Source organism: Atheta coriaria, unplaced genomic scaffold, assembly GCF_025399875.1.
Source record: "Atheta coriaria isolate IRGN ID8LTWV9N9 unplaced genomic scaffold, Caltech_Dcor_3.1 hic_scaffold_9_pilon, whole genome shotgun sequence".
Taxonomy (NCBI): domain Eukaryota; kingdom Metazoa; phylum Arthropoda; class Insecta; order Coleoptera; family Staphylinidae; genus Dalotia; species Dalotia coriaria.
The window spans coordinates 6221972-6249471 of NW_027045451.1; the positions used below are offsets into that span (position 1 = coordinate 6221972).

Sequence of the window (27500 nt, forward strand, 5' to 3'; positions counted from 1 at the left end):
TTCAGTTCAAATTACAAATATTTATTAAAATATTTTATCAATAAGGATGTTTTCTTTGGTAATAAGCAATAAAAAGTTATTTAAATAATATTAAAAAATTAAATTATTAAATTTTCTAAAAAAAGGAATTAATTATTCAAAATTTGGCGGAGGTGCCTGACATTTTAATTAGTATAAAAATTATTAAAAACTAATAAGACCATTGTGAAGTAAAGCTCATAATTACATTATTTACCCAACTTCCTGATTAATAGCGCAAAAACAGGAAACGCATTTACTTGTAACATGTACTTTCCGCAATACCTACTTTAAAACTAATTATCTCGGGAACTACTGAAGATAATCAAAAACGAAAAACGGGATAACGTTCAGCATGTAATTATACATAAGATGAGATTAAAAATATATATTTTTCAGAGTTTGAAAAATGATTTTCCGATGCAATTTTCTCGAGAACCATTAAAGTTACAACGAAATTTTTTACACATTTTTCATGTCATAACTAGGTTCTACAAAATGGCAGATTCAATTTTTTGATTCTATAAAGTTGACAAAAACCGGCTGAAAGTAGTCAAGAGGTTACACTTGACTCTTTTTGGACTCAAAAAAAAATTTTTAAGCTGGAAGAAAATGGAAAACGCTAATCTATTGAGTTTTCCAAGGGGATGAAAGATATGTAGTCAGTTTTCCGAGAACATCAATATTTCGGAAAATGGGTAGTAAATTCAAAACTGATCAAATAAAACTGTTTCTCCAATTTTCGCAAAACTTTCCAATCTGTTGAAAAACAATGCCAGGAATCTATTAATCCAAGTTTGGTTGCGCTATCTTAATTAGTTTTTAAGTTACTGACCATTTTAAATTATTACATAAGTGTTGATAACTGTAAATTTTAACATGTTATTTAATGTAAAATTTAATTCTATAGGTATACTAATACGAAACCAGTTTTTCTTTATCTCAAACTAGCTGACCCGGCAAACTTTGTTCCGCCTCGCTTTGCTCTTGTGATTGAGAAGCACGAAGTCAAGTAATTCTAACACCGCGCTATTCACGTGCAATTTTTGGTTCTTCTTCAGTCCTTTCATTCGCAATCCTTCGAATCCTAGTTGCATTACGGTTTTGTCGGATAAGATTTGATCGTTTTGGTCGCTGCATGTTGAGTGGCGAAGCTACAAAGCATCGCACAAAGAAGAAACGGAGAAAGAGACTCGTTTAGTATCTTCCAAAGAAGTTTTCACTTCAAAAAGTATTAAAAAAAGTATCCTACACTTACTAAGTTTTATTCAAGCAAACACATCAACCGGGCACCTTCAACCAACACGTACAAACATACGCACGTCGATGCTTAGGGGCAAGCTACGAATCGCACAAAGAGGAGACGGAGATAGGTAATAGAAAACATTATATTTGTGTGCTCTTTTTCTCCCGTACGCTAAACCATATAAGCGAATATGTTTGTTTCCTTTTAGTGTCGTTTAGTGTTTTCACTTCAAAAAGTATCCTAGTAACCTTCTCCAAACAAAAACATCAACCGGTCAACTTCAACCCACACGTACACACATACACACGTCTATGCTTAGGGGGGAAGCTACGAAGCATCGCACAAAGAGGAGACGGGGATAATAGAAAACTTTGTATTTGCGTTCTCTTATTGTCCCGCAAGATAATCCATATACGCAAATATGTTTGTCTCTTTTTAGTGTCGTTTAGTGCCCTTTTAGAAAAGTTTTCATTTCAAAAAGTATCCCATTACCTTCTCCTGGCCCTAAGCTACCTCTCCACCAATTTTTAGCTAAATTGGATTAGCCGTTCTTTAGTTATAATGGAGTTAACCAACACGACTTTCTTATATATATATATAATATATATAAATAGATAATTTTCAAGATAAATGCTAAAAACTGGTTTATTCGTTTTCTCTATCATTTCCTAAGCAAAATATAAAAATTAAAATTTCAACTTTTTATTACCAAATATAGAAGAACATGTAATTCAACATACGTTATCTTAATAAAATTTTGTTCTTAAATAAAGCTTTTTGATCATAATAACGCTAACTAAGGTTTTGTCGCTATTCAAATTACATACAATTTTTCTTTAATTAAAATTGTAAATTGGGCCTAAACGGTAAATACTAGCCAAAAAAGTTACTAAAATAAACGATATAGAATTAAATTATCTAACTAAATTTCAACTTTTAGTCTCGAGCATAAAAAAGAGAAATCTTTTGCCTTTTTTATAACAAAATATTTTTGTTAAATTTTTTTATGCATTTTTGATCGTGTTTTAAAAAGGGTGCCATCATGTAGAGAATTCTTTTAAGATCAGGAATTTGAAGTCCTTTTTTCCGTAGCCCTTTTAAGTCTCGAGATAATCGCAATTTAATCTCGCCGCTTTCAAAAATGCCCCTGAAAAATTAAAGAAAAAAGTTCGACCCTGTTGTTCGACCGAAAAAATGTAGGAAAATAAGTCCAAGCTCGTTCTTCGACCAAAAAAAAAATTTTACAAAAAAATTCGACTCTGTTGTTTGACCAAAAATATTTTAAGAAAGTAAGTTCGACCCTGTTCTTCGGCCAAAAATATTTTAACAAAAAAGTTCGACCCTATTTTTCGACCAAAAAAAAATTTTAAACAAAAAAGTTCGACTCTGTTGTTCGACCAAAAATATTTAAAGAAATTAAGTTCGACCCTGTTCTTCGACCGAAAAAAATTTAAACACAAAAATTCAACTCTGTTGTTTGACCGAAAATATTTTAAGAAAGTAAGTTTGACTCTGTTCTAACACCAAAAATATTTTAACAAAAGAGTTTGACCCTGCTCTTCGACCGAAAAATATTTTAAACAAAAAAGTTCGACCCTGTTGTTCGACCAAAAATATTTTAAGAATGTAAGTTCGACCCTGTTCTTGGACCAAAAAAAAATTAAGAAAAAAATTCGACCCTGTTCTTTATCCGAAAAAATATTTTAACAAAAAAGTTCGACCCTGTTATTCGATCAAATAATGAAATTTTGGGGACAAAAATAGGTATTTGTGAAGTGAGTTTTAGGGCACTTTTGGAAGGGTTAGGCAACACTTCAACAAAGCCAAATAATTCTCGAACTCGAACTTTATCATGGCTACAAGAAACTAGAAAAAAGTCAAATAGTTCACGAGATACAGGGTGTTTTCCACACCATGTCTTCAATTCAAAAAAAGATGCCAATTTTTTAAGGGCATTTTAGGCCACTTCGAGAGTGGCTAGAAGATTGATGAGGATGCATTGCGTAGAGAGATTTTCGAACTTCAAAATAACGGTGGCAAACGTCAAAAAAGTCAATTACTTCGCGTGATACAGGGTGTTTTGCGCGCCATGTTTTTTTTTTAATGTCAATTTTTAAAGAGAGTTTCGGGGCACTTCTAAAAGGGCTAGAAGATTGACAATATATATATGGTGTAGAGAAACTCTCGAGCTTTAATATGGCCGTGCAAACTTTACACATGTCAATTCGTTCTCGAGATACAGGGTGTTTCCTACACCATATTTACAGACTTTATGAAAAATGCTTGATAATTTATTTCTACAACATTTGACAGTGAATATCATCTAAATTAAAAGAGATAGCAACCAGAAAAATAAGGATTATGGAAGATTGAAAAATTCTATAGCCGATAGAAATTTAAATAAAAATCATGTGTGCAGTTCACACGCGATAGAAGTAAAACCTTCAGAACACTGCACTGTGAGAGAATGAGACGAAAGTAGTATCCGGAGTGGGATAATTATAGGGTTTATCCCTACTAATATTATAAATGCGAAAGTCCTGATGTTTGTTACACATTCCCGCAAAAACTACTTAACCGATCATCATGAAAATTTGTACACATATTCTTAGTGGTCCCCGAATGGTTATAGGCTACTTTTTATTTAATAAAAAAAATTATTTATTAAATAAAAAAAAAAGAAATTGTTTAGCCAATAATACCTCTACATCAGGCTATTTGACTACTTTAACGCCATCTAGCTTTCCAGCAATGAAGCTCAAACCTAAGTACTATAGTACCATCACACTGTATTATCACACTGTATTACCGACAGCTACGTCAACATCAAATCCAATTGACTACACTATAGAGACTGTACACTATACTTTCAGCCATTTTAAACTTCCCGCCATTCTACTTCATTGTTACTTCTTCTGTGACTACAGACGCGTACGGAAGCAACTTCAGTATTTTAGATATTCGCGAGCGAAGCCGCGAGTTAAAGCTAGTTTATTTTAATATTGGACAAGGTATAAAATTATGTAATATTTTTCCGCCGATATTCACGACACTTACCGGCTTTAGTTTTTGGCACACTTGAAGAACGTTAGTATAGCATAGTTATTCAGAAAATATTCAGAATCAAGTGACTTGCGGCTAGCTACGAAGCTTGGCAAAAATAGGAGACGAAGATAATAGGAAACACTGTATATTTGTGTTCTCTTATTCTCTTGCAGGCTAAACCATATAAACAAATGTTTGTCTCTTTGAAGTGTCGTTTCATTAATTTTAAAATCACAACGATTCTAAAGAAGTTTTCACTTCAAAAACACAAATCAACTTAAATGTAAAATAATAAATTACTTTCTATTCCAATAATACTGTCTGTCATCATAATGATCAAATGATGGTTGTGAATCAAAAGAACCAGAACCGTAATCAAAATTAGATCTGTCTTGATTATGCCCCTGGAGATAACGTATAAAATCTGGTTGGAATTGGTAACCATAGTTATCTTGACCAAAACCATCTTGATCATATTTACCATCTTGCCCATATTTATAATAATAACCATATCCATGACCATGTTGATAAGGTTTGTGTGGGTAATCATGTTGGCCGTACCGATGGACATGATGTCCAAAATTATTATTATTAGGTTGTCCATAAACACTGTCAAACCCACTTTGGATATTGGGATTGTATTGATCTTCTAAACCAAAGCCTCCATGCCCAACTTGTCCAAAGTTACTGTTACCAAAACCTTGTCCTTGGTCTTGGCCTTGAACCGCACCTTTACCATAAGTTACACCTCCATATCCAGTTGGTCTATTTACTCCCATTGGATTAGGATTATTTTGGCCATTTTGGAACGTTTGGGGGCCATAATTATTTATTGGTGGATTAAACCGTTTTTGGTTTTGTTCAGTACTAACTTGTATTCCTGGTTGATATACTCTATCATTGTTTGCATAACCATATCCATTATTACGAGCGTATCCAGAATATCCAAAACGCCCTTCTAGATTTGGATCATCCACTAGTTTGGCTGCTTCGATTGGGTTTATGGGAGCTAAATTTGTTTTCACCGGCAAGTCATCACAATTAGCATTATTGGTAAAAACAGCAACAAGCACTACTATGAACGCCAAAGTTATTATTGCCTAAAAATATGAAGAATTTATTGTTACACTTCTAACTTTTATAAACTGTAGATTTAGACCTACCATTGTTTGTTGAAATAATGAACATTTGCAACTATAGGTTGAAGAAATAAGAAACAACTGAACTAATATTTGCTTGAGTTCTCTTTTTATATTTTTTATAGTGTACAAAACAATAGATAGAACTTATCTAAGAAAAAAACCCAAGTCAAAAACTCAAGAACACCATAATAACTAACATTAGTTTTAATCACATCAAAACCCATTAGTCATTTAAAGAAACAACGATATTATATAAGTTTATACCTAAAGAAAGGTCAATGGCTACACGTGGAGTTTTGAATTTAGAAACCAATTCCGAAATTAAATCCATAACCTCCATGATGATGTCCGCCATGATGGCCGTACCCATGATGTCCATATCCTCCGTGATGACCATACCCGCCATGATGCCCATACCCTCCGTGATGTCCATATCCACCATGATGTCCGTAACCACCATGATGATGGTACCCTCTGGCAGTACGCACTAACGGAGGACCACTTTGCCGTTCATCCTTCAATTGTCCATAAACCACAGCCACAATAACCACCAATAGGGTCACAAATAATACCTAATAAAATATTAGACTATAATTATATAGAATTTAACTAAACACAAGAATGACTTACCAACTTCATGTTGTCAATTGTGTAAATAACTAGTATTAAATATTAGTCGATCACAAACAAGTGAATGCCATCCGACCTAACACGAATGATATTTATACGAAATTCTGCGAGAACAAAGACCTGTTTTTTGATAATTTTAATGTTATATCTTTTATCTGTTATCACCGGGAATATTTTAATGCGTTTTTATTAGTGTCATTACAAGAATATTAAAAAACATGTTTTTCCAAATTCTTCTTTTACTGACATCGTATAATATCAACTATTAATTTAGAGTATTTGCCGGAATAAATAATTTTGATATTCATTTGATTAAAGACTCAATTCATCAATATTGGGAGGAAGTTTCTGCATTTGCATTTCTTCTTTTTTCGCATTCTTATCCCTGTCGTCTTCGTTTGCTTCCAGGGCATCATGCACATTTAAAATTAGTGTAACGATAATTGTCGAAACAGCCAGTACCAAATAAAAGAATACGGCCGCTAAAATATTCGCAATAACCAACGCAGTGTTCCAGAACTGTTTGCTCGAGCAGATCAAGACCATAAAATTGAAGACTTCCATTATGTGCTAAAAGTCACACAAACACAAATAAACCCAAAATACCTTAAAAGGGTAACTTTAAATAATCTATACCGTGACTATTTGTTTAAGGTAATTCAAAGGTTCCAGCTTGTAAATTTTAAGCGCATCAACCGAGTCGGAATTCTCCAGATAGTGTTTGAGTAACTCTCTGGTTTGCTCATTGTCCAAATCACCAGATTCAATCGTTTCCGAACAATCTGTCGTTTCATTTTGTTCCAGAATCGTACTTTTACTTTTCGGTAAAAGATCATCAGTGTTCTTTGTTGAATGATCATCAGAACACTCTGGATCTTGTGTTAATTCACCTAGAAATCTTCATTTTAAGTAAAGTATTCTTGAAAGTTTGGAAATTCCAAATTAATAACTTTAAGATATTTCACATTGAAATGTCCTGCCGGCAATTAACAAGGTGGTAAACCGCGTAAGAAGCAATTAAATATGACTAAACGCCTTGTAATTACCTTATACTAGACAATTAACGCGTTAACGAATATGACTAACACCTGACAACCAGTCGAGAGTTAAAAACAAACAATAATTTTTATAGTGTGTTAGAAGAAGATAAACATCAAAGCTATTTTTAGTGCTATTTCTAGGCAAAACTGTAAATTAAATTATTTTTAGCGCACCGCTAGCATCATTTCCGGTACGATTTCGTAAATACTTTGCCATTTGTTGGGCTTGCATACGCAACTGTTGGCCGAAACTATATTCGGTTACGAGTTTCATTTGGGCAGGTTTCTGGATAATATTTTCACTAATTTCCTCTCTAAGATCTTCTGCAATAGCAGCACTCCCTTCCGTAGAAATAAGCGTGATTTGTGATGATGCAGATAAATTTTCGGTTGTTTCGCTTAAAGTACTAAAGTCCGATGTACTTGAAAGCGCACTTAGCTCTTCGGGATTTATAGCCGAATCCATTATGAACAGATTTGTTCATAATAGAAACGAAATCACGAAAAAAATTAAAATTTGAAATTACATTTATATTAGACAATGTCAACTGTCGGACACAACAATAAAATTTAAAAAATGTTGCTAATTATCATATCCGTAAAGTTGGATTAGCGAGAATCAATAAATTGATAAATAATTGACGAATAATTTTACAGTTTTACAACGCAAGTGCTAATAAACAAATCGTGTAATTCGAGGAAAGATTGAAAGTTTATCGTGTCTCACTCAATGGGTTATCAACACTTTGCCGGAATCTTAATACATAAATATTTTGACATTGAACTACCAAATGAAACAAGATGTTCACGATTTGTGTGTCCGAAAGTACCGGAATGAACCGCTAATTACGAAAACAAATGCGGCGTGCCCACCAACATAAAGACGCGTATTGTTTTTGTTCTGTCGCGTCAAAAAAGTGAAAAGACTGTTTGCACGTCGAGAGTTCAAAAGTTTTGCAAACATATATAAAACAAACTCCGCGCATTTTTTACTCATTCGAATATCGAGTGCTACAAGTTCAAGAACAATTCACATGCTTCTAATTTAAACTCAATTTAAAGTGATATTATCCAGTTTATAACTAAGCCAAACAATGAGAACCGTAAGTACATAAAATAGGTGTAAATTTGATTGCCTAGATTTAAAATTTTCCATATTTTCAGATATTTCTTCTTTTTTCTATCTGCACACTCAATCTCTACGAAATTAACGCACATCCTCTTGAATCTACAACTATAGAACCATTTTCTTCTACTGCACAGAACCTCTACGTTCTCTCAGCACTTGAACATCATGAAACCGTTCCTTCTAACGCTATTGAAATAAAACCTGATGAAATGCACACTGATATACCTGATGATCATATTCTGAAGAAAAAAATTATAGCATTGCCATTAAGTGATGTCAAGTCTGACACTAAAGTCTTGACTAATGAGCAAGGGCAAGCCATAATGGCTCATTCCAGTGAAAATTTCGATGAAGGAATGAATACTGCTGAATCTGGTATAGTTTTCAGACCTTTGTTTGCCTACAGAAGGCAGCAAGCTGCAAAAAGGCGTTTCTATGTTCCAGCTAGGAACTACAACTACAGAGGACAATCTGCTAGTAATCAGGATTATGTTCCCAATTGCAATAGGCGTAAATATTATAGTGAGGATAGAGGAGCTAGCTACAATCGTCCATACAGGAATGCCATCAATTCCAGGTACCCTGACTGGTACCACAACGCTGAATTCCCAGCATTGATTTGAACTAATTTAATTTTTCCACATAAAAGTGTAATGCCATAATATTTAATTTATTACTATTTATAAATATAAATAAACAATAATATTTGTGATCTAGTTACGAGTTCATATCATAATTGTTTTAATTCAGACTGTCATGTAATAATACAATAAATAAGTTCTTGATAAAAATGAGTGAGGTTACCCAACCTGATCAACAGCCTGAATTTCGTATAAGTTCTCCTCCAGCAATACTCGATGCAAAAGCAGATGAAATAGATATTCCTGTGTCAGACAACAGGATTTTTCTAAATCATGTCGATCAATACAATGCAAGACATATCGCCGAAGTAAACACATAATTTAGAATGAAGTATTCTAAATACTAGTAACAACTCTTTTTCATAGTTTTTGGTTGAGCAAGAAGTAGGAGCTCTGAAACATGGTTATGAAGTCGAAGGAGAAGGTGATGATCCCAATGAAATATCTGGTGTTCTCCCTGTAGTTGAGAAGTACGAATGTATTGGTACAGTAAAATTTCGCTTTGGAACGATTACTGAAGACATTGCTTACACTGTAAGTGAAGCTGATCAAAAACTTCTGGAAAAACATATTCTTACTTCCGGAGCTGTCATTTTCGATATCAGTAATGACATGGGAGAGATACCGAAAGCATTAAATACACTAAAGTGTAATAATTATTTAATCTATATATAGTACATTTAATTAATTAAAATATTTCAGTGATAATCGATGAAATCGAATCAATAAAAAGTATCGGTCCAAAAACCTATCAAAGATACGATCGTGTATACGTATTCATATTAATATCCAGTGTTTTATCATGGAGTAAAACTAAACCAATTGATCAAGATGATCCGGAGATACCATTTACTGAAGCTGATTATAAAAAGAGAAAAGCAAGTACCAATTATCAAGAGCAAATTGCTTGTGAGCGAGAAGTTGTTTTAAAAGGACGAAAAGTAATATTAAATTAATAATATAACACAAATAAATTTACATAAAATAACATTTTAGTACAAAGACAATTTAAAAACCTACGTTGTCTGTTGTGGAATACCATACGGATTTGAGGAAGATAATCTTAATCCGTTTTTTAGAATGGCTTGGGAAAACCAAGACTTACCCATCGTACTACCTGGCAATAACTATATTCCCTTGATTCACATTCAGGATGTTGCTAAGTAGAAAGATAAAAAGTTATAAACTATTTATATTTTAATTAACAATGTTTAGAGTGATTCATGCTATTTTGGAGTTGAAACCAAAGAAACAATACATTCTTGTTGTGGAGCAGGTTCCATGTCGACTTGGTAAAATAATGCGGGCTTTAGCAGCTGCTATGGGAAAAGGTGTCAAGGAAATCGTTAAAGAAGATGCATTTCTCCATAACTCAATCACTGTATGAATTAAATTTGTATGCATATTTAGCAAGTTGCAATATGATTTATATTTTAGCAAAAATTGTATGATATTTTTACCATTAACTTAAAAATGGAACCGGCTTATATTCTGGATACATTAGAATTGGAATATAGGAGTGATCTTAATATGGTGCAAAATATGAAAAAGATTGTGATGGAGTTCCGTGATGCAAGGAATCTGATCCCGATGAAGGTTTTGGTACATGGTCCAGTTGCCAGTGGTAGAACACATTTGTCTACCCATCTAACGGAGTATTATGGTGTGCATTATATCAACGTAAAGACTATGATTGAAGAAACTCGAGAGAATTGGGTTAGTACATTTTTATCCCATTTAAACTATAAAGACTTATTTTCAACAAGCATTTGTGACAGCGTCATCAAATTGATGCGGAATTACAAGCTCGTAAAATGAAATCAGATAATGTAGCCAGCGAACGAGAAGAATATGTAGGTGAAGAAGAAGATGAAGAATATGAACCTGTAGTTAATTTAGATGATCTTCAAGAGAAACTAGCCACATTGGAGACCACTTTAGAGCATAATGACAATGTTTTGCCTGATGAATTCGTAATTCAGTTGATGAGACAGTTTCTGGCGAGTAATATTTGTCAAAATCAAGGATATGTTTTAGATGCATATCCCAAAACTATGTCGCAAGTAAATTCAAATTCCGCTTGTTTTTACAATGTATTAATAGCTATGCTATTGCTAGTGTGTGGCATTATTTGGTCCGGAACTAAACGCTCACCATGATGGTGGTGAGGGTGAGGGTGAAGAAGAAGACTACGATATGATTACTGGGCCTAGCATTGCGCCACAATTTGTAATCTCCTTAGAAGCTGACAATGAATATTTAATTCAAGTAATGATGAACTATCCGGAGCAGGTACTAAAATCAATATTATTGCATTTCCAGATATAGTAAATTAGCGATTTGTCCCAGTTTCACACAGTGATAATTTACCAATTGAGAAAATTGTAAGTGAACATATAAATAATAAGTAGTTTGTGATATAAGTTTGAGGTCACATGGCACCGAGTGCCAACATTCTAAGTGAACATATAATTTATACTTGGAAAAGCCTTCTTCATCTTCTCTGATAAAATTACAGACACAGAGAATATGTCCTATAACATACATTACAATCCCTAAATATGTAAATCCATATTAACTCGTTTAGGGAAAAGAATTTGAAGAAGAAAATATGATGAAACGGCTTCAATTCTTCCGAGACAATAACACCGAAGAAAATTCCCTACTTAATTTCTTCGACGGGCACGAGATTCATCCCATAATCGTCAGCATCATGAACGTGGGCGATATGAAAGCATTATACGAGAAAGTTCACGATGCCCTAGGTCTGCCAATCGGTTTTGAAACCAGTCCAGAAGAACAGGAAGAAGTTCTTAGATGTCAACAGCAAGCAGATGAATTAAAAGAAGAACAAAAAGCTATTGATAGAAAAGTAAGACAAAAAATAATTTAACTACCATTAAACTCTGAACTAATCATAAATATATTCAGATACTGGAATGCCAAGCATTGGAGCAATACCAAGAAAAGATGGAAGAACGCATTCGCATTCTCGACGAACTACAAAAAGAAGAAGAAAGTTTATTACAAGCACAATGTGAACCACTACGGCATTACCTAATGATGCATGTTTTTCCAACGTTGACACATGGATTGCTTGAAATTGCCAAGATTAAGCCAGACGATCCCATTGATTATCTTGCTGAGTATTTGTTCAAATTCAATCCAGAAGGAAAAATGTTTGACCCAACATTTACACGACGTGGCAAACTAATTCAGAATGAAGCTAAAAATATGTTAGTACAAAAAGCAAGCATGAAAACAGTGGAAGACGACTTTGACGAAAATTAATTCATAAAATCATAACAATGATGTTTAATATTTTATTCTTTTTAATAAACTATACTAATTATAATCATCACCATAGTTGTAATATAATAGTATTTAATAATTAATGATAATACATTTTTGTTTGTAGTAAACTATGTTTACATATTATTTCATCATGTATCCCTTCTTCTTTATATATATTTCATATATATAATAATAAGCAAAAATTTTAGGACTAAAACTCGACGTTTTATGTACTAATACGCCAAAAATCACTTTCTTTGTAGACTCATCGACCTCAGCTTGAATTTCGCAAGTCGCATGTTAATTATCGTGTTAATAATCAAATTTCTCATTCGTCCCGCCGCGCAAAATCTATTATTGCAAGTGTTGCAGATTGATATGAGTGTGTGAACGGATCGCCATCGACGATCGCATTTAATTGCTACCAATATTCTCTATCAACGACATTACAATTACCGTGAAATATTCTTGCGACAGGACAAACGAAAAACGCTTCGGGTATTCGTGACTCAGTTGTGTGTTATTTAGGTTTACATTTCTAACACGTTCAGTTATTTAATGTCGCATCGCCGTTATCGTATCGAGTTTTTCGTACAGTACATAAATAACTACTTAATACAGCCGGCTATTAGCTTTTTGGTTTCTTGTTTTATATAGTTTCGAATAGTTTCATCATGTATATGTGTTTGTTAGTTAGTACTGTTTGATGCATTTTTTGTTTTTAATCATTTGTTAGTTACATAATAATCGTGTATAATTGTATCACTTTGTTTCATCATCTTGTCCATTTCTAACGCATTTACTAATAATAAAACGGTAGGATTCAAAACACGTCCACAATAAAAACGTCACAAATGGAAGATTCATCGTTTTCATTTGACTCTTTTTAACTTAAAACTCATTGAAAACACGTCGCAGGCTAACGCACCCAAATATTTGACAACAATTCGCCGTAACAAGTGACCGCGTGTAACTGTTATCACGTCGCAATGTGAATAATATCAAGGATTAACCATAATTCAAGATGGACATAGATATTGTTTAGGAATAGCGTTTAGTGTAAATCGTGAAGAGTGTGTGTGACTTTTGACTTGTTTTCCACATTTCGACAAATGTCCTTTTTGCGTCTATTTACACGTACAAATCTTAGCATCATTTAAACATTAAGATTGGGATTGAAAGTTTTGGTTTAAATTAAATCTTAAAATTAACCAAACATTAGATTACAAGACAGTATGATACAAGTTTTGAAGTTGAAGAAGTTATTCGATAACACATTATATGTACTAGTTTGCTTTCGCTTGTCTTTCGTGTTTTCTTCGCGTTCATGTGTGTCAAACATAAAAATAAATCCAACACGAATGACATCCCGCACGTCTAGAAAGGATTTCACATGTAACGTGCAAAATGTCGCTCGCGTTACAATGTTTTTTTATTGGTGTGCGTCGTATTTACCTTACAGTAAAGTTTTATTTTGTTTAGTTTCAAGCAATCTCAAGTAATCTCAGCGTTCGTAACACATTCCTGCGCGTACAATCATTAACCATCATCAAATTTCAAATTCAACAAATATAACAAACAGTTATTAGTTTCAATTAGTATATTTCAACGTGTTTAGTATTACCCTACCAACTCTACACGCATTTGCCTATGTTCCACTTCATGTAAAAATTACTTGTTCCTTTCAATTACATATCAGTATTGTGTTATAATATAATCAATTGATTACTAACTAAGCAATATAAAAAATCTCACTCGTAAGTACATACCGTCCACTTAATATTCTTCTTTATATTCATTAAAAGTGCAAATAAATTAAACTAAAACTATTGATTAGCGAAGTTTTTCGTTGTTGCATTATATAGTAACTAGTTGTAGAGCTGGTAGGTTTAAACATTTGTTTGTTCTTCTTTTATAAGACAATTTCGGTCTCTGCTCATCGTGTTTTGTATTGGTGTGAACGACAATAATTTCTTCAAATATTATACGCAGATACATAGATCATAGATATAGGCATATCGTACGAATAGTTTATCCATTTGGTGATACAACGTATAGATGTTACATTTGACTGAATAACGTCTATATAAGTACTAAGTGAAATTCTAAGCAACATTGAGAATCGAATTCGTAACATTCCATGTTCATAATTACAATCGTGTATTATGCATACTTTTTACATTTTACATCTTTATTTTCCTGCGTGTACGGTCCTGGTTTACAGTTAGTTTAAGAATATTATCATCGTACTTGTAATAATTGCAACTGTAAAGTAATTGTTTCATTTAATTGAATTGATTTGGTAAACTTTTGTTACATTTTATGCTACATTTTACAATTTTCTCTATATTTAGCTGTTCTTCGAATGCATGTTTTGCTTGTTTGTTAAACTATGTAAACTATAATCAAAGTTACAAGTTATAAGTTATAGTGAAGAAGGTAGAGATAGAAGTGTATATAAAAGGCGACTTCGTTCCCGGTTTAGGACTTGAGTAGCTTGTTGGCCCGTTGATTTGCGACCGCGATGCGCGTTTCGTTGCTCTCGCCCTAGCAGAAGCAAATTACACAATGACACACCTGTTCCGCTCTTCGTCTTCTTATTACAGACTTTCACATCGTAACAAATTTGCAGTATGTTTTATATTAACGTTAGTATTAATTGTTTAGATATAATAATTGCACGCACAACATATGCGCGTTGATGTATGTTAGTTGTACGACTGTACAAAACGTTCAAAACTCAACTATTAAAAGTTAATCAATTAATACAGATTAGATTAGCTAATAATTTCAGAAAAGTTTAGATAAGTTCAGTGATGTTAAATTTGGTTTTTGTGCATGCCTCCTAAAAAATCTAGACTTTCGCATTTTTTTTGTTAATTTGTCAACTTGTTAAGAGGGGTATGTTCACAGGAGCGTTCCACCACGTCGAAATTGTTATAAACATTACACACGTAAAGAAAATTCCACCAAAGCATAGTCGACCGAAACATTCATTATTGTAAACTGTAACAACTATACATTTAAACGTTTGATGTATGATAAATTATCGGATCTCGACGTGATCGAACGCACCCCAATTGTAATTGTAATAATAATAATAATAATAGTACATCTCCATGTCCATTGTAAACACATGTAAAACATTCGAATCGTGTTACTGTCACTGTTAGGTACTGTCTACTTGAGTAGGTCGTGGGCGCGCTCGTTGGCCATTTGTATCCGCGTGGCGTTGGATTCGCCCTGTTTTCCGACATTGAACCAACAATCGCAGCCATCGCCATCGATGACAGAAGAGTTTAATGATTATTTGTAGCATTTTAGTTCATCATTGTCGGATTGAATTAGTAGTATATAGGCGAGTAATTGTAGCGGCGTTGGTTTTGTAGGTGAGTCGGTTTGTTGTTTATTTTAATATAGTTGTTGAAGTATTAGTAGAATTGTTGTGGTACGGATGAGTTGAGTAGAGAATCGTGGGCAATGTAAAAAAGAACAGAGAGCACATCAAGATTATTTTAAAAAACACATTTGCACATATTTTTTGCGTCGTTTCATAAATTTCACATAAATAACAGTGAAATAAAGAAACTTTTTTCATAAAATCGTACAGCAAGGATAAAGTAGAATAAAAACAGTTGACAGGTCACACATCATTGCTTTGAAGCACCACTTACTTATTAATATCGCGAATAATGTCGAAAAAGCTTTCTTGGACGTTTAAAATGGTCCAATCTATGACAATATAATTCAACAATAGAACCGAGTCCTAATGAACTTCTTTTGTATCAAAAAATCAGTCCAATTCTATACATTACCACAAAAGCAAGTAAGTTTCTTGCGTTTCTTCATTTTAGTATGTCCTTTGTTCATTTCAAACCATGAATTATTTCTCATAAATTAGAAACGAAATGAATATCTACTCAAATCTGCTTCGTGCCTGCAGCGTGTTAATTTCCGTCAAGTGCGACGTCAAGTTGAAATGTTGCGGCGCGAGTTTTCCATCAGAGCGACCAGACGCTTTTCCGACATTTAATGAATCGTTTTATGCTTTTTACCGCTGAGTTCAAGTTTCAAGTGCTTCAAAACAACTCTATTCGTGTTCGGAGATGAAGGAAATTTAAAATCAAGATGAAACATTTAATTTTAATTTCAATGGCTGATCCGCATGCGGAAGATTAGAAATGAAAAGTAAATTCGCAATTATTGAAATAATTACGCAAACGTTCCAATCAATTTAAAATTTGCATAAAAATAAAATTCTTATATTGAAAGTTGGTAAATAAAAGTTTTGTAGATTATCTGACATATGCAAACGGAAAAATCAAAGCAGTCAAACACTTTTTATATTAAGTGAAAATCCGATTTCAGGACAAATCTTTTCTATAGAAGTTAAGCTTCCAAAGTACTTTGGGAACCCTTTTTACTTTTTTTATAAATGCACAGCGAAATATCTTGAAAGTTAAAGCGTTCCAGATTTTCAGAGAGTTATAAAACCTCCTCTGAGAGTGCGCCAACCTTAAAAGGTAAAGCGACTTCCCAGTTATTATCCCTTTTTATGTTCATGCAAATATTTAGGATGGCAATCCTTTGAAAAATGCATTTTATGCCAACTTATACAAGAAATTCCTAAATTGATTAAATTGTCTTGATTGAAACGTTCACATAGAAATCACCAACAAATGCAAATTAAAGAACAGAAGAAATAATAAATGCCGGAAGTGACGAAGTAATGAAAATGAATGAGGAAATGAAAGGGAACGCAACTCAATCATGAAGAAAGACAATATTTTCAATGTTACTCGTTTTCTTCGACTTAATTCAAGTCATTAATATGTAAATTGAATAATTCTATAGAATTAAATCAATTTCAACAACTTGGATGGCAAAATATAAATATTTTCATATTGTACTCGTGCGACACTAAATTATTGATGCGATTTACGTTTTCTATGCCTATGTTGATATTAATAATCGATTGGTTTAACCACAAAACGATTTAGTTTACCAACTAGCATGCCCTGTATTTTCCAGTTATCCATTTTCATTTAACTTTACAAGTTACAATCATGCCAGTCACACATCAGTCATTCATATTTATCCATTGGCACTTACACTCTATGCACACATACTAGTAAACCGGAATGCGATATGGTATTATGTAAGCTATAATATGAACCTTCAGAAAAAGTGCACTACACCCGCTATTTTGCTATAAATAGCTCATTACCATATATCGATCAAATGCTCGGGGAGTCGACGACGCCAAACATTCTCGCTAACATTTTCCCCACCCAAACCAGGCTAAAGTTTACCAAGGTGTGTAAGTGTCGCAGGCTTGGTCGTATCACTAGGCACTTACACAGCCACTATCCACCGAGCAAAGGGTTGTATGGATGAATATTTCAATATAAAAGTGCATGAATGTTTGAACTGTGACGCAACGCCACACTACAGTGGCAGCGCGACCACTGTATTGAATGGAAAAAGTGGAAAGTAAACAAGAACAAAAACGAAAAGTAGGTATAACACACAGAGCGAGAGCAAATAACTCAGCGTCGAGTATATTTCGATGCGATTCACCGCGATAGAAAAGCACGTCTCCATGAAAAAGCACGTCGCAAACACACCAGAGACAATACCCTATTTCAAGGATATTAAAGGTTGCAAACCCAACACAAGGAAATACTGATTGTACACAATTTATATCAAAAAACAAGAAAAGCAACTCATAAATTTATAAACACATCCTTTGGATGGATAAAATCCTAGTAGAATTATTAAGTGAAAAGTTTTAATAAATTAATAAATAAATACTAACTTTCAATATTAAATTAATTTTATAATATTGATTTTAGAAACATCGGAGAGAGGCTGTAGTTGAAATTAACCGGGCGTGAAAGATAAACTAGAAACAAAGTAAAAGAACATCGAGTAGGAAAGTCGTGCAGGACGAAAAGGAGGTGGGGGTGTAAACTCTGGGGAGTCAGCATCATCGAGCGAATCACAAGCCAAGTCTGCAGGAATCGCAGTATATATAGATAAAAAGAAACAGCAAACTGTTACAGCAAATTGAAACAAGTTTCCATTCCGACACGAATTTCATTAGACTCGAGCAATTTAAAGACTAATAAACCTATCTTGAAGAATTAATTTATTAAAAACTTTGTTATATTTCACTGAAATACTATTTCTTATCCCACTGCATTTACCAATCAATCCCTGTTTATTCTCAGACACGAGAACATAAAGATATATGATCTATTGTAAACTTTTAACGCATTTATGCACTACATAAACCATTCGCACACTTTTCATATCGCACATGTCGTTCATGCTCATTGTCCACTAACACATCACATGTCAGCTCTCAACGTGAGTAACACGTTATTTATTCGCATCAATAATTCAGTTACGAGTAAATATTAATATCACAGCACGCTTTTTAAAACGCCGAGTAACAATAAAATAACGTTAAGGTTTACGCCGCTGCGACACACACATGGAATGTTAATAAATTACATATTAAACATGCAACGATGCAATATTATTTACTTCACTGTAGAGCGCAATATTATTTGAGAGAAATCAATATCGAAAGCTTATCTAGCACAACATCGCTAACCAATAAATTGATTAAAATTTTGTAGCTGTAGAGAAATAAGCGCGTTTTAAGCCACGAAAGCGTCACATTGTCACATATCTTACCGAAAACTGGGAAAAATTATTATTTTTAAAGTATGCAGAATGTTTTCACCAAAAACTAATATTAATATAATGTAATATTTGATATTAAACTTTATGTTGTTTAATTTAAAAAATAAACGTGAAAAACCATAAAGTTATTAATATTTAAGCTCGTTAACATTCTACATACTGAAAACACGCATTGCGTATTACCATCCACCTATATATAGTATGCATTTTCATACGGTTTTCATTTTTGTTCCGCGATTCCTTTTTTTTCTTCTATTCTCGTGCAGGTGCCGTTGAACGATCCACAATATACGCGAGCACAAGAACAGCATAACGGCATAATGAAACTTTAATAACCTTGACATTGATTATTCATTTTTTCGCTGAGCGCGACTCTAACAAAGGACCTTTTCATAAACATCAGTCTATATAGGTCTACGTATGTGGCACAAATATCGTATGGATGGCTATACGCAACACAATACAATGCTTTGCATAGCAAACAGAAAAGAATCGTCATTGAAATAGAAGAATAACGAAAGCGATCGTGATCATTATTGGTTTGTTTTCTGTTCTGTTTTTAGTGGATTAATATTGATTTGTCGTCAAACAATATTCATAAGAAGTAGAAGAGACCAACAAGTTTACAACTACAGCTGTTGATTCTCTGTTTGTCAATGTTTGGTGAATGGGGTGGTGAAAATTGAAGTTTGTGACGCGGGTAGGTGAAATGTTGGGTTGTACGGGTGAGAAAACAGTGCACACTTCCACACAGTACCTTGAGGTTGATGCGATCGACCTGCCGGTTCTGGTTCTCCAGCTCGGAGCCCATATCAATCGCCATGTTGCGCAGATTACCAATCATCGTGTTCACCTGGCCCATATTATCCTCCATCTCCACCTCGCGATCGTCGTTCGTGATGCGCCCAATGTAACCACCCGCCACACATCCGTTGTCCATCATCACACGCTGCGGCTGATTATTGACGACCTTTCCATCGTCGTTGCCCTTCCACGTGCTTTCATCTTCCTTAAACGATGAACTCCTACGAAGCACAATCATGAGTAATCATATTTTTATAAGTTTCGTTGCATTCACTTACTTGTTACAGGGCAGGACACAAATCCCACAACACTTCTCCATGCCAGTCAGATTCTTTTCAGCCTCCTTCATGTCGGCGTTGATCTGGTCCATGCCATCCTCAATACGATCGAGTTGTTCTAGACAGAAACAGCAAAGTCAAGCATTCTCTTCTCACCCACGCCGTGTCAATCAAAAGCAAAACTTTCTCAAAATATAATTAAAACTATACTAGAAGTCAGTCTGCTAACACTTGTATTTCACACACATCATATCAGAGATTAATATGTGGGGTATAATTAGTGAATTAAGGTTGAAATATATTCAATTATATATATTCACAAGCTAGAGTATTGAGTGAAGTGGGAATCAAGATGTAAACGGCATGCGACAACGTGCGATTAATTGGTACAAAGGTGTTGCTAAATGTATGTTAAAAACTAACGAAACCAACCAAGGAGATATACAACTAAGACACAACTTTTAAATGCGCATTAATACTTTCAGTAGTAAGTACATGTTGGAAGCATGCAATAATTTAAATAAGTATCCCAGTAGAGTCGCCAGTTGAGAGTGATAATAGTGACATATATAGGTAATCAAAATCAAAAAACTCCGAGAAATTCTCCAAATGCAAATGTGGCCAAAACAAAATAATCAATGTTTGAAGTTGATGACCGTTCTGAGTAAGCAAATTTTTTTCCTCAGGTGATAAAGTAAGTTGTCCCTCGAGATTTTAGTAGTTTATGGCAGAGTTGCGACAACTTACTAGTGTCAAGTCCGGTTGATTGTTGTATCATTGTTGCATTGTTTCGTTGTTGTTAGCGTCTTGTTGTGTGCATGTTGTAAATAAGATAATAGTCATTCTTGTTAATTAGCTGTGACGCAAATTACAAACAGTCAAATTATTGAATAGTCACCAGTACCAGATGTGATTCAATAACTTGAGGGAATTTTTCAAAACTTACCCCATGTGGAGAGAGATACGAAAAGATAATAATAGTTTTCATTGTACTTTACTTTACTTGGTTGAAAATCAAAAATAACAAGAATATAGAATGTCAAAAATGGTACGTAGGTAAAGTCGAAACCGTTCAATGGAGACTTTGATGGTTTTCATTGTTTTTTGTTACTTGTTGGTTGGAATTCGATTGAAAGTTGAGAGTTTTCGAAAAGTAAGCATTTCTTTCGGGTGTTAAAAATTAATTTCTGTAGCTAGATCTGTTTTGTTGCTCATTGTTAGAATTTCTGTACAGTCGAGATGCGCAAGGCTTGCTTATATAGTCTTAGTGGATGAGTTAATAATGCTTACCCCCCTGTTCATCCAGCATGACCAGGGTTTTCATCCCGACCTCGTGGCTCTACAAACAGACATCAACAAGAAGTGCATGTTAGTCCTTCGGATTAATGCAGGGCGCACACGGCTTGTGTTCAGTATCTCCGGCTCGTCATCGCATCACTAAACGTCCCCCCAAAAAGGAAAAACACATCCGAGTTTGAACCATTTTTCGTTAAAGCTAACACCTAAATGGGAGCTAAACTGCATATCGGGGACGAAGAGATTGAAGAAATCATGTATAGCGTGACGTGTACTTTTGTCAATATGTCTTTTGGTTCAGTGTTCGTCTCTGTATCGTCGAATTTTCCTATTTATGAGCACCAATTTTTCTTTCCTCGTTTAGTTTTATAAATTATTAGTTTGGTGATGAAAATAAAACCCAAAACCATTTGTTTTTAAAACGGGAATCGCATTGCTGTTAAACCAAAACCAAAAAAACGATTACAAAACCAAACCAGTAAACACAGTCAGAGAGAAAAACAGTTTGTAGTAAGATTAGAGAAAACTTTGAGCACATTTTCGTCAGTCGGGCTGGTTGATTAATTATATTATATATTATTTGGTGAGGTTCGTTTACAATTATTTGCTTACCGCCTTGGTGTGACAACATTTCCAACGTCTTTGCACCGGCATCTGTGCTCTACAAAACACTCAACTAACTTAAATCAATAGAATCGACAAAAACGGAAACATTAATAATAACACATCAACAAAATTCATTTAAATCAATAGAAAAGAAATAAATTATACACGTGTTGTAAAATACATGTGAACATACAACAATCATGGGTGATGACAACAAATGTGAACGTAAATTATAAAATAATACGCATAAAAACTCATTTAAAACCCATCGAAGAGTGAACAAAACTTAAAACGTGAAATTAGAAACACATTAGATAGCGAAACATCGATTATTACGATAGTGATATAAAAGCTAGAAAAGAGAGTAGAGAAAAAACACATTACAGATACAAATGTTCACGCACATTTCACTGAACTTTTCGGCCAGTTCAAACAAAGGGGGTGGCTGCGCAGACTCAAGCTATCAAGCGGCATGCATAAGTGTGACATGAGTGTTGCAGACTGTTAGTATATTCCATTAATTTTTCATATTGCCATCAATCATTCGTGAGCTTCCCAACCCGGAAACGAGATCAAAAGCTCACAAACAACGACGCTTGTAGTAATAGTAATAAAAGTATCAGAAAAGTAAAAATAAATCAATAATCAGTTAATATTAAGTTGGTTTATGCTTTTTATTACAACAAACATTCAAATTTAATATTAATCATCAAAAGTAGTAATTAATTTATTTTATTGTATAAAAAGCATAATGACTCAAACATTTACGTCATGTGATATTAGGTGAAATCAAGTGATATTCAGTGATGGCAAGTGATATAAGTGATCAAGATTTGGAGTGATCTCATGAGTGATGAGATGTAATGAGTGATGGTGATGTTTCTGGAGGTTTCCTGGTGGTGGAAAAATCTGGTTATGGTTGCAAAGTGGTTTGTTGAGAACAGGCGGGAGAAGGGGAATGAAAGTGATGAATCCATTAGTACCGCGTTCTCGCAAACAAAGCCTTCGCGGTGTGTACCACGTGGCGTGTGAAGCTCAACCGTCGATGATTAATGTTCATTCGTCTCCTTCGCGTTTTGCCCTCGATTCACGTCTATAATTAATTTCTCACGCACATCTCCCATTCAGCTCTAATAAACGTGGTGCCATTGTGATTCAAATGTCCAAACGCGACCCTTCAATTCCCGCATACATCCCACAATTCAATAAATGTAAATTTACATCCTTGCTATATCCAGATGTGATTGATTCGTAATGATTCGTGACTTTTATTGATGACTGTGATCAAGTGGGCGAAGATGTAGAGAGACAGGTTTTGTTGGGTGCAGGCTGGGAATTGGTGAAAGAGAGCACTGAAGAGTTGAAGAATTGAAGAGATCTGAGTGAGGACTCACCTCCTTGGTCATCTAGAGCGACCAAGGTTCGGATTCCGGCCTCCTTGCTCTAGAGCAGCACAAAACAGTGTTACATTTGTATGTTAGTCAATATACATGTTAATTATCATGTTCGATTTTGGTCGGTAGAGAGAGAGAAAGAAGACGGGTTCAAAGGGTTTCGGGGGAGTTGCATTTATTTCCGATGTTATTTAGAGTTCATCAAAGCATTTAGTAGTTATTACTAGTGGTTGTAATTAAAAGAGGCTCAGTATTTCCCACAAAAGTCCCACAAAAGTTTTCCAATTACAGAAGACTAAGCCTGCTTTAATTAGTGAATATATAAGTAATTTTAGGGCTTAAGTTTAGTTTATCATTCGTTTTTTTTAGAGAGAGTTGTCACAGAAGTTTGAAAAAATCGCAAACTTAACGGTAGTTTAATGGTTGTTAGTGCTGTCGAGTCTTATAGTCATTAATTTTGATGGTATCAGTTAGATATCTTACAGTTTTTCGTTGTACGAGTATTTAACAGACATCCACAAATACACCAAACACACAAAAATAAATCAATCAAGTGAAATCAAAACAAAAGCCGAGAGAAGTATCAGATCAAGATGAGAAGAGATATAGAATCAAGAAAAAAACTGATGTTGTAAAAGAAACCAAAAACCCAAAAATAAAAGTAAAACAACGCACGTCGCGTGCAAATTAAATCCAACCAAAAGGGACAAAGGGGTGTAATGAAACAAAAAGTTGTTTACACGAACAAAGTTAACGACGTGTGTGGGGAGAGACACAGATTGGATGATTTCGCAGGGACGCGCGCCACGGTGGTGAATAAATAATAAACGCAAACGAAAAACACTGGTTTTGAGAGAGAGAATGTCATGGCTGTGGGGTGGTTGTGTCTGGTCTGCGAGTATGTGTGTGGAATGCAGCTGTACATGGAACACAGCACACTCTGGCAGCCACTTCGGCAGGACTACCCCCGCCACAACACACAAGCAGCCCTTCCTTCCCTTCGAGACTTTTCCGGGCGTCCAGAAACATTCTTTAGACACACGTGTGCGAGCAATGCGCTAATTTTGACAAGTATTGAAAACAAACCGGCTGAGCGGTAGGCCTGCTCCGATTTATTTGACTTTTTTTCATTTTTCGAAAACAAGGTGATGAATAAGATTATTACACAGAGCAATAGAAATTTAAGCAATGCGCCAACCCTGTATAATAAACTTATTCATACATAAAAGTTAAGAATATGTTAAGACAGACAGAAGTACAACAACATGCAGCACAGATATTTAAGACACATCCACCTAAAGTCCCCATGTTCCTTCTCAGTTGTCATTGAGGAACAAATCATAAAACTCAAACAAAAATGGCAAAAATCTCAAAAAAAAAAAAAACGAATGGCCCCCATTTTACAAAAGTGCGCCCCACTTAAATGAGTACTCCCCAAAAAGCAAAATCATAACGTTGGGCATAAAAACGAAAAAACACCAACAGACAGGACAGACACACACCCAAGAAAGACATCAATATATCAACAGTTAGGTTATTAAATCAACCGCTTTTTTTAAATTGATTTGATTTAATGCTCATTGACAACACTTCGAAAGCACCGAGAGTGATCGAAAGTCGCATGTGAAAAAGTGACATCGAGTCGTACAAGTTCAGGTGAGAGACGAGTGAATGTTATAGGAGAGAATCACATCGATTGTGTGAGACACCACATTGTGTTCCGGTGGAATATAATAGAGAGCAGAGTCTGAGACAGTCGGGCGGGTCGGCGAGAAGCCGGGCCGAAGGATGCGTGGCGCTTAGTTTTGAGAAGATTTGCACATTGACGGAATATATCAACAATCATCATTCGAAGAGATGAGAGAAGTTAATTTATATTTCAATGCTTGGTAAATGCGATTTTGCGGATTAGTATGAAATGGTTATATTTACCTCCTCGCAGAGCGCCAGCATCCGTCTTGTACTATCGAGCGACTGGAAAATGAAACAAAATTACATATTGAATAAAAATAGTCCAAAGTTTGCCAGTGTAGTTACCTCATCTGTGACTTGACCAGCACGGAATTGCAACTCCTGAAGCTCGGACCTCGGTTGGCCATTTTCCGGGCCGCCGGCTTCAGGTTCAACTGGGGCAGGCATTTTTTTACTGAAAATAAATAAAACATCGTTAATACAGCATAAATATTTGTGCAAGTAATTATTTTTTGAGGTACACCCTGTAGGGAAGGCATTAGCATGTTTAATCTGTCTCCCAAGGGAAGAACCACGCCAATTTCGGTATAATCGCCAAGCCTAATGCCGGTAAACATTAAAATACATGGCGTGCGGTAACACAGCCATTAACATGTTTTATTTCAGCGGAAAACACTCCTAAAACACTTGCCTTCCGTGTGAAAAACTATGAATAAAAGAAAGAAGACCAAGGACAGACTAGAGTTGATAAATCTAAAAGGAATGATGTAAAAAACGTCCTAGATTCCAGGGATGAAAAAAAAGTCATTTTCTGTCATGAACATTGAAGAGGATTTCATAAAAGAAAATAGTTTTGCTAACAGAATGTTTTACAAACTAGGCCCATTAATTTAAATTTAAGCACACAATGAGTGAATAACGATCACAATTTTATCATAGGTCATGATCTAATTGTAAATGAAAAGCGCACATGAACACACCGCCAACTTGTTTATGTCGCGTTTGTCGCAATTACGAACATAATGAATATATTTATTTGCGTATCATGCAGTAAGTGGGCAAGTGAACTGGTACCGAATGTGACGCATCACCAACCACACACGGTGACGGTGTGGCGCTCAAACATTAGGACATTAACAGCAGTACACAATTATCAGCAGGGGCGATAATTGTCAAAGCATGTACTGCAATGCACTTGAATAGTGACCAAGGCAACGCAAACAGGAAGCTGTCGACGGTACTAGGGAGGAGATATTGTTAGTTATTTCCGTTCTCAGTTCCCGCGGAAGGAAAGACAGACTGAAGATGATTGAAATGAAAAAATAGGGAAAAGTACAAAATGATAATGCATTTTTCCTTAACATTTTATAGATGTTTTACACACTTTATCAGATTAAAAAATAAACTTTAGCCTATAATAAAATGTCAGAGTTGAAACACACTTGTTGTTTAATTTGAAATTGTTTTTCTGTTTTCCGCCCTCGCAGAAATAAGGAAACAAACCGGGGTACCAAAGCTGATGGCGCCCGACCAACACGAACATGTTTCAAGGTGCGAGGAGTAATCGCGCAGCACCCCCGCCAAGTATGTGTGCGTTGGACAACCCCCGAGTGAAGAAAATCAATATGTAAGCCTGCCGCCGCCGCTGCAAACGGTCGCCGCCGTATGCGGGCGGTGCAGGCGCAACCCGTCGGCTGAAAACCCAATGACTACACAACACTTGTACCGCACAAAACCAGCGTGTCAGCTGTCTCAAATCATCGCTGATGATACGCATGAGATCACGACACATTTATAATAAGGTGCTGCTGCTCGTTCCGATGAATTCAGCAGCATTTACAGCTGAACCTAGAAGTTTATGTCCTATGACACTAGAAACGTCAGTGGCTTTTTGGGCCGGGCCTCTTCGATGCCAGTCGACTCACCGATTTGCTCGATTATAGTATAATAACTCGCGTATTTCAAGTGCTACTGATTAACTGATTGTGTTCATACTTACGGTGGGTTTTGTTTTGTCGGTCGACGAAAGTCTGGGCGATGACACCGCACACGTTTCGCTGGAACAGCGCCGCTACGTTTCACTCACAACGGCACGAAAACTGAGTCGCACTGTGTGGTTTCGCGCTGCGTGCGAGCTCGATCTATACAAATACGTGCGCTTGCGCGGAGCGCCAGCGCCGGGTAGGGAGAGCGATTTTTTTATTTTTTGCGGGGCGATATCAGCGAATCAAGTGAATTTCACTGGGAATGATTTTAAGGAAGGAAGCCGCGGGGATACCCGATGAAATGACTCATGCAAAATTACGCATGGATACATGCTAATACGCCTATTGGGAGATTAAATTAATTAATTGGATAAACCTGACGTCCTCACATCCACGATCAAGACAAATAACGATTATAATTACATCCTAAAATCTAGATTTGATTATATCGCTGTTTTATCAATTTTATCAATTTTTTTGTTATTCACGATAAAAAAAGGCTTACCTAATATCAAAATTTTAAGATAATTTACTAAAAACAAAATG

The 27500-nt window shown here is 35.0% G+C and overlaps 5 protein-coding genes across 10 annotated transcripts; 2 read left to right on the top strand and 3 right to left on the bottom strand.

The window, feature by feature from the left end:
* Positions 1-4503: 4503 nt before the first annotated feature.
* LOC135797940 (filaggrin-2-like) lies at positions 4504-5552 on the bottom strand. The gene is made up of 2 exons (XM_065310541.1): positions 5473-5552; positions 4504-5409 (listed from the first exon to the last, which is right to left on the bottom strand). The coding sequence occupies exons 1-2, from the start codon at positions 5473-5475 to the stop codon at positions 4606-4608; spliced, it is 807 nt and encodes a 268-aa protein (XP_065166613.1). The 5' UTR covers positions 5476-5552; the 3' UTR covers positions 4504-4605.
* Positions 5553-6252: 700 nt separating this feature from the next.
* Positions 6253-7835, bottom strand: LOC135797942 (uncharacterized). The gene is made up of 3 exons (XM_065310542.1): positions 7296-7835; positions 6718-6971; positions 6253-6651 (listed from the first exon to the last, which is right to left on the bottom strand). Exons 1-3 carry the CDS (start codon positions 7585-7587, stop codon positions 6394-6396), a joined length of 804 nt encoding a protein of 267 aa, XP_065166614.1. The 5' UTR covers positions 7588-7835; the 3' UTR covers positions 6253-6393.
* Positions 7836-7889: 54 nt separating this feature from the next.
* On the top strand, positions 7890-8966 carry LOC135797944 (uncharacterized). The gene is made up of 2 exons (XM_065310549.1): positions 7890-8224; positions 8286-8966. Exons 1-2 carry the CDS (start codon positions 8216-8218, stop codon positions 8871-8873), a joined length of 597 nt encoding a protein of 198 aa, XP_065166621.1. The 5' UTR covers positions 7890-8215; the 3' UTR covers positions 8874-8966.
* Positions 8967-9040: 74 nt separating this feature from the next.
* LOC135797936 (adenylate kinase 7-like) lies at positions 9041-12252 on the top strand. Its single transcript, XM_065310537.1, has 10 exons — positions 9041-9199; positions 9258-9540; positions 9594-9832; positions 9888-10054; positions 10107-10272; positions 10329-10607; positions 10670-10954; positions 11010-11183; positions 11479-11763; positions 11823-12252. The coding sequence occupies exons 1-10, from the start codon at positions 9041-9043 to the stop codon at positions 12180-12182; spliced, it is 2397 nt and encodes a 798-aa protein (XP_065166609.1). The 3' UTR covers positions 12183-12252.
* On the bottom strand, positions 12201-27123 carry Snap25 (Synaptosomal-associated protein 25kDa). Of its 6 annotated transcripts, XR_010549651.1 has the most exons (8): positions 26969-27123; positions 25315-25423; positions 25210-25251; positions 23278-23326; positions 19982-20099; positions 19657-19924; positions 15299-15428; positions 12201-14732 (listed from the first exon to the last, which is right to left on the bottom strand). XR_010549651.1 is itself a non-coding variant. In XM_065310544.1 (7 exons), the coding sequence occupies exons 2-7, from the start codon at positions 25414-25416 to the stop codon at positions 14667-14669; spliced, it is 645 nt and encodes a 214-aa protein (XP_065166616.1). In that variant the 5' UTR covers positions 25417-25423; positions 26969-27123; the 3' UTR covers positions 12201-14666. The 6 variants fall into 6 exon arrangements, 5 of the variants coding, with proteins under 5 accessions (XP_065166616.1, XP_065166617.1, XP_065166620.1 ...); XM_065310544.1 differs by lacking the exons at positions 15299-15428; positions 23278-23326 and adding an exon at positions 21272-21320; XM_065310545.1 differs by lacking the exons at positions 15299-15428; positions 23278-23326 and adding an exon at positions 21890-21938.
* Between the last annotated feature and the right edge of the window lie 377 nt (positions 27124-27500).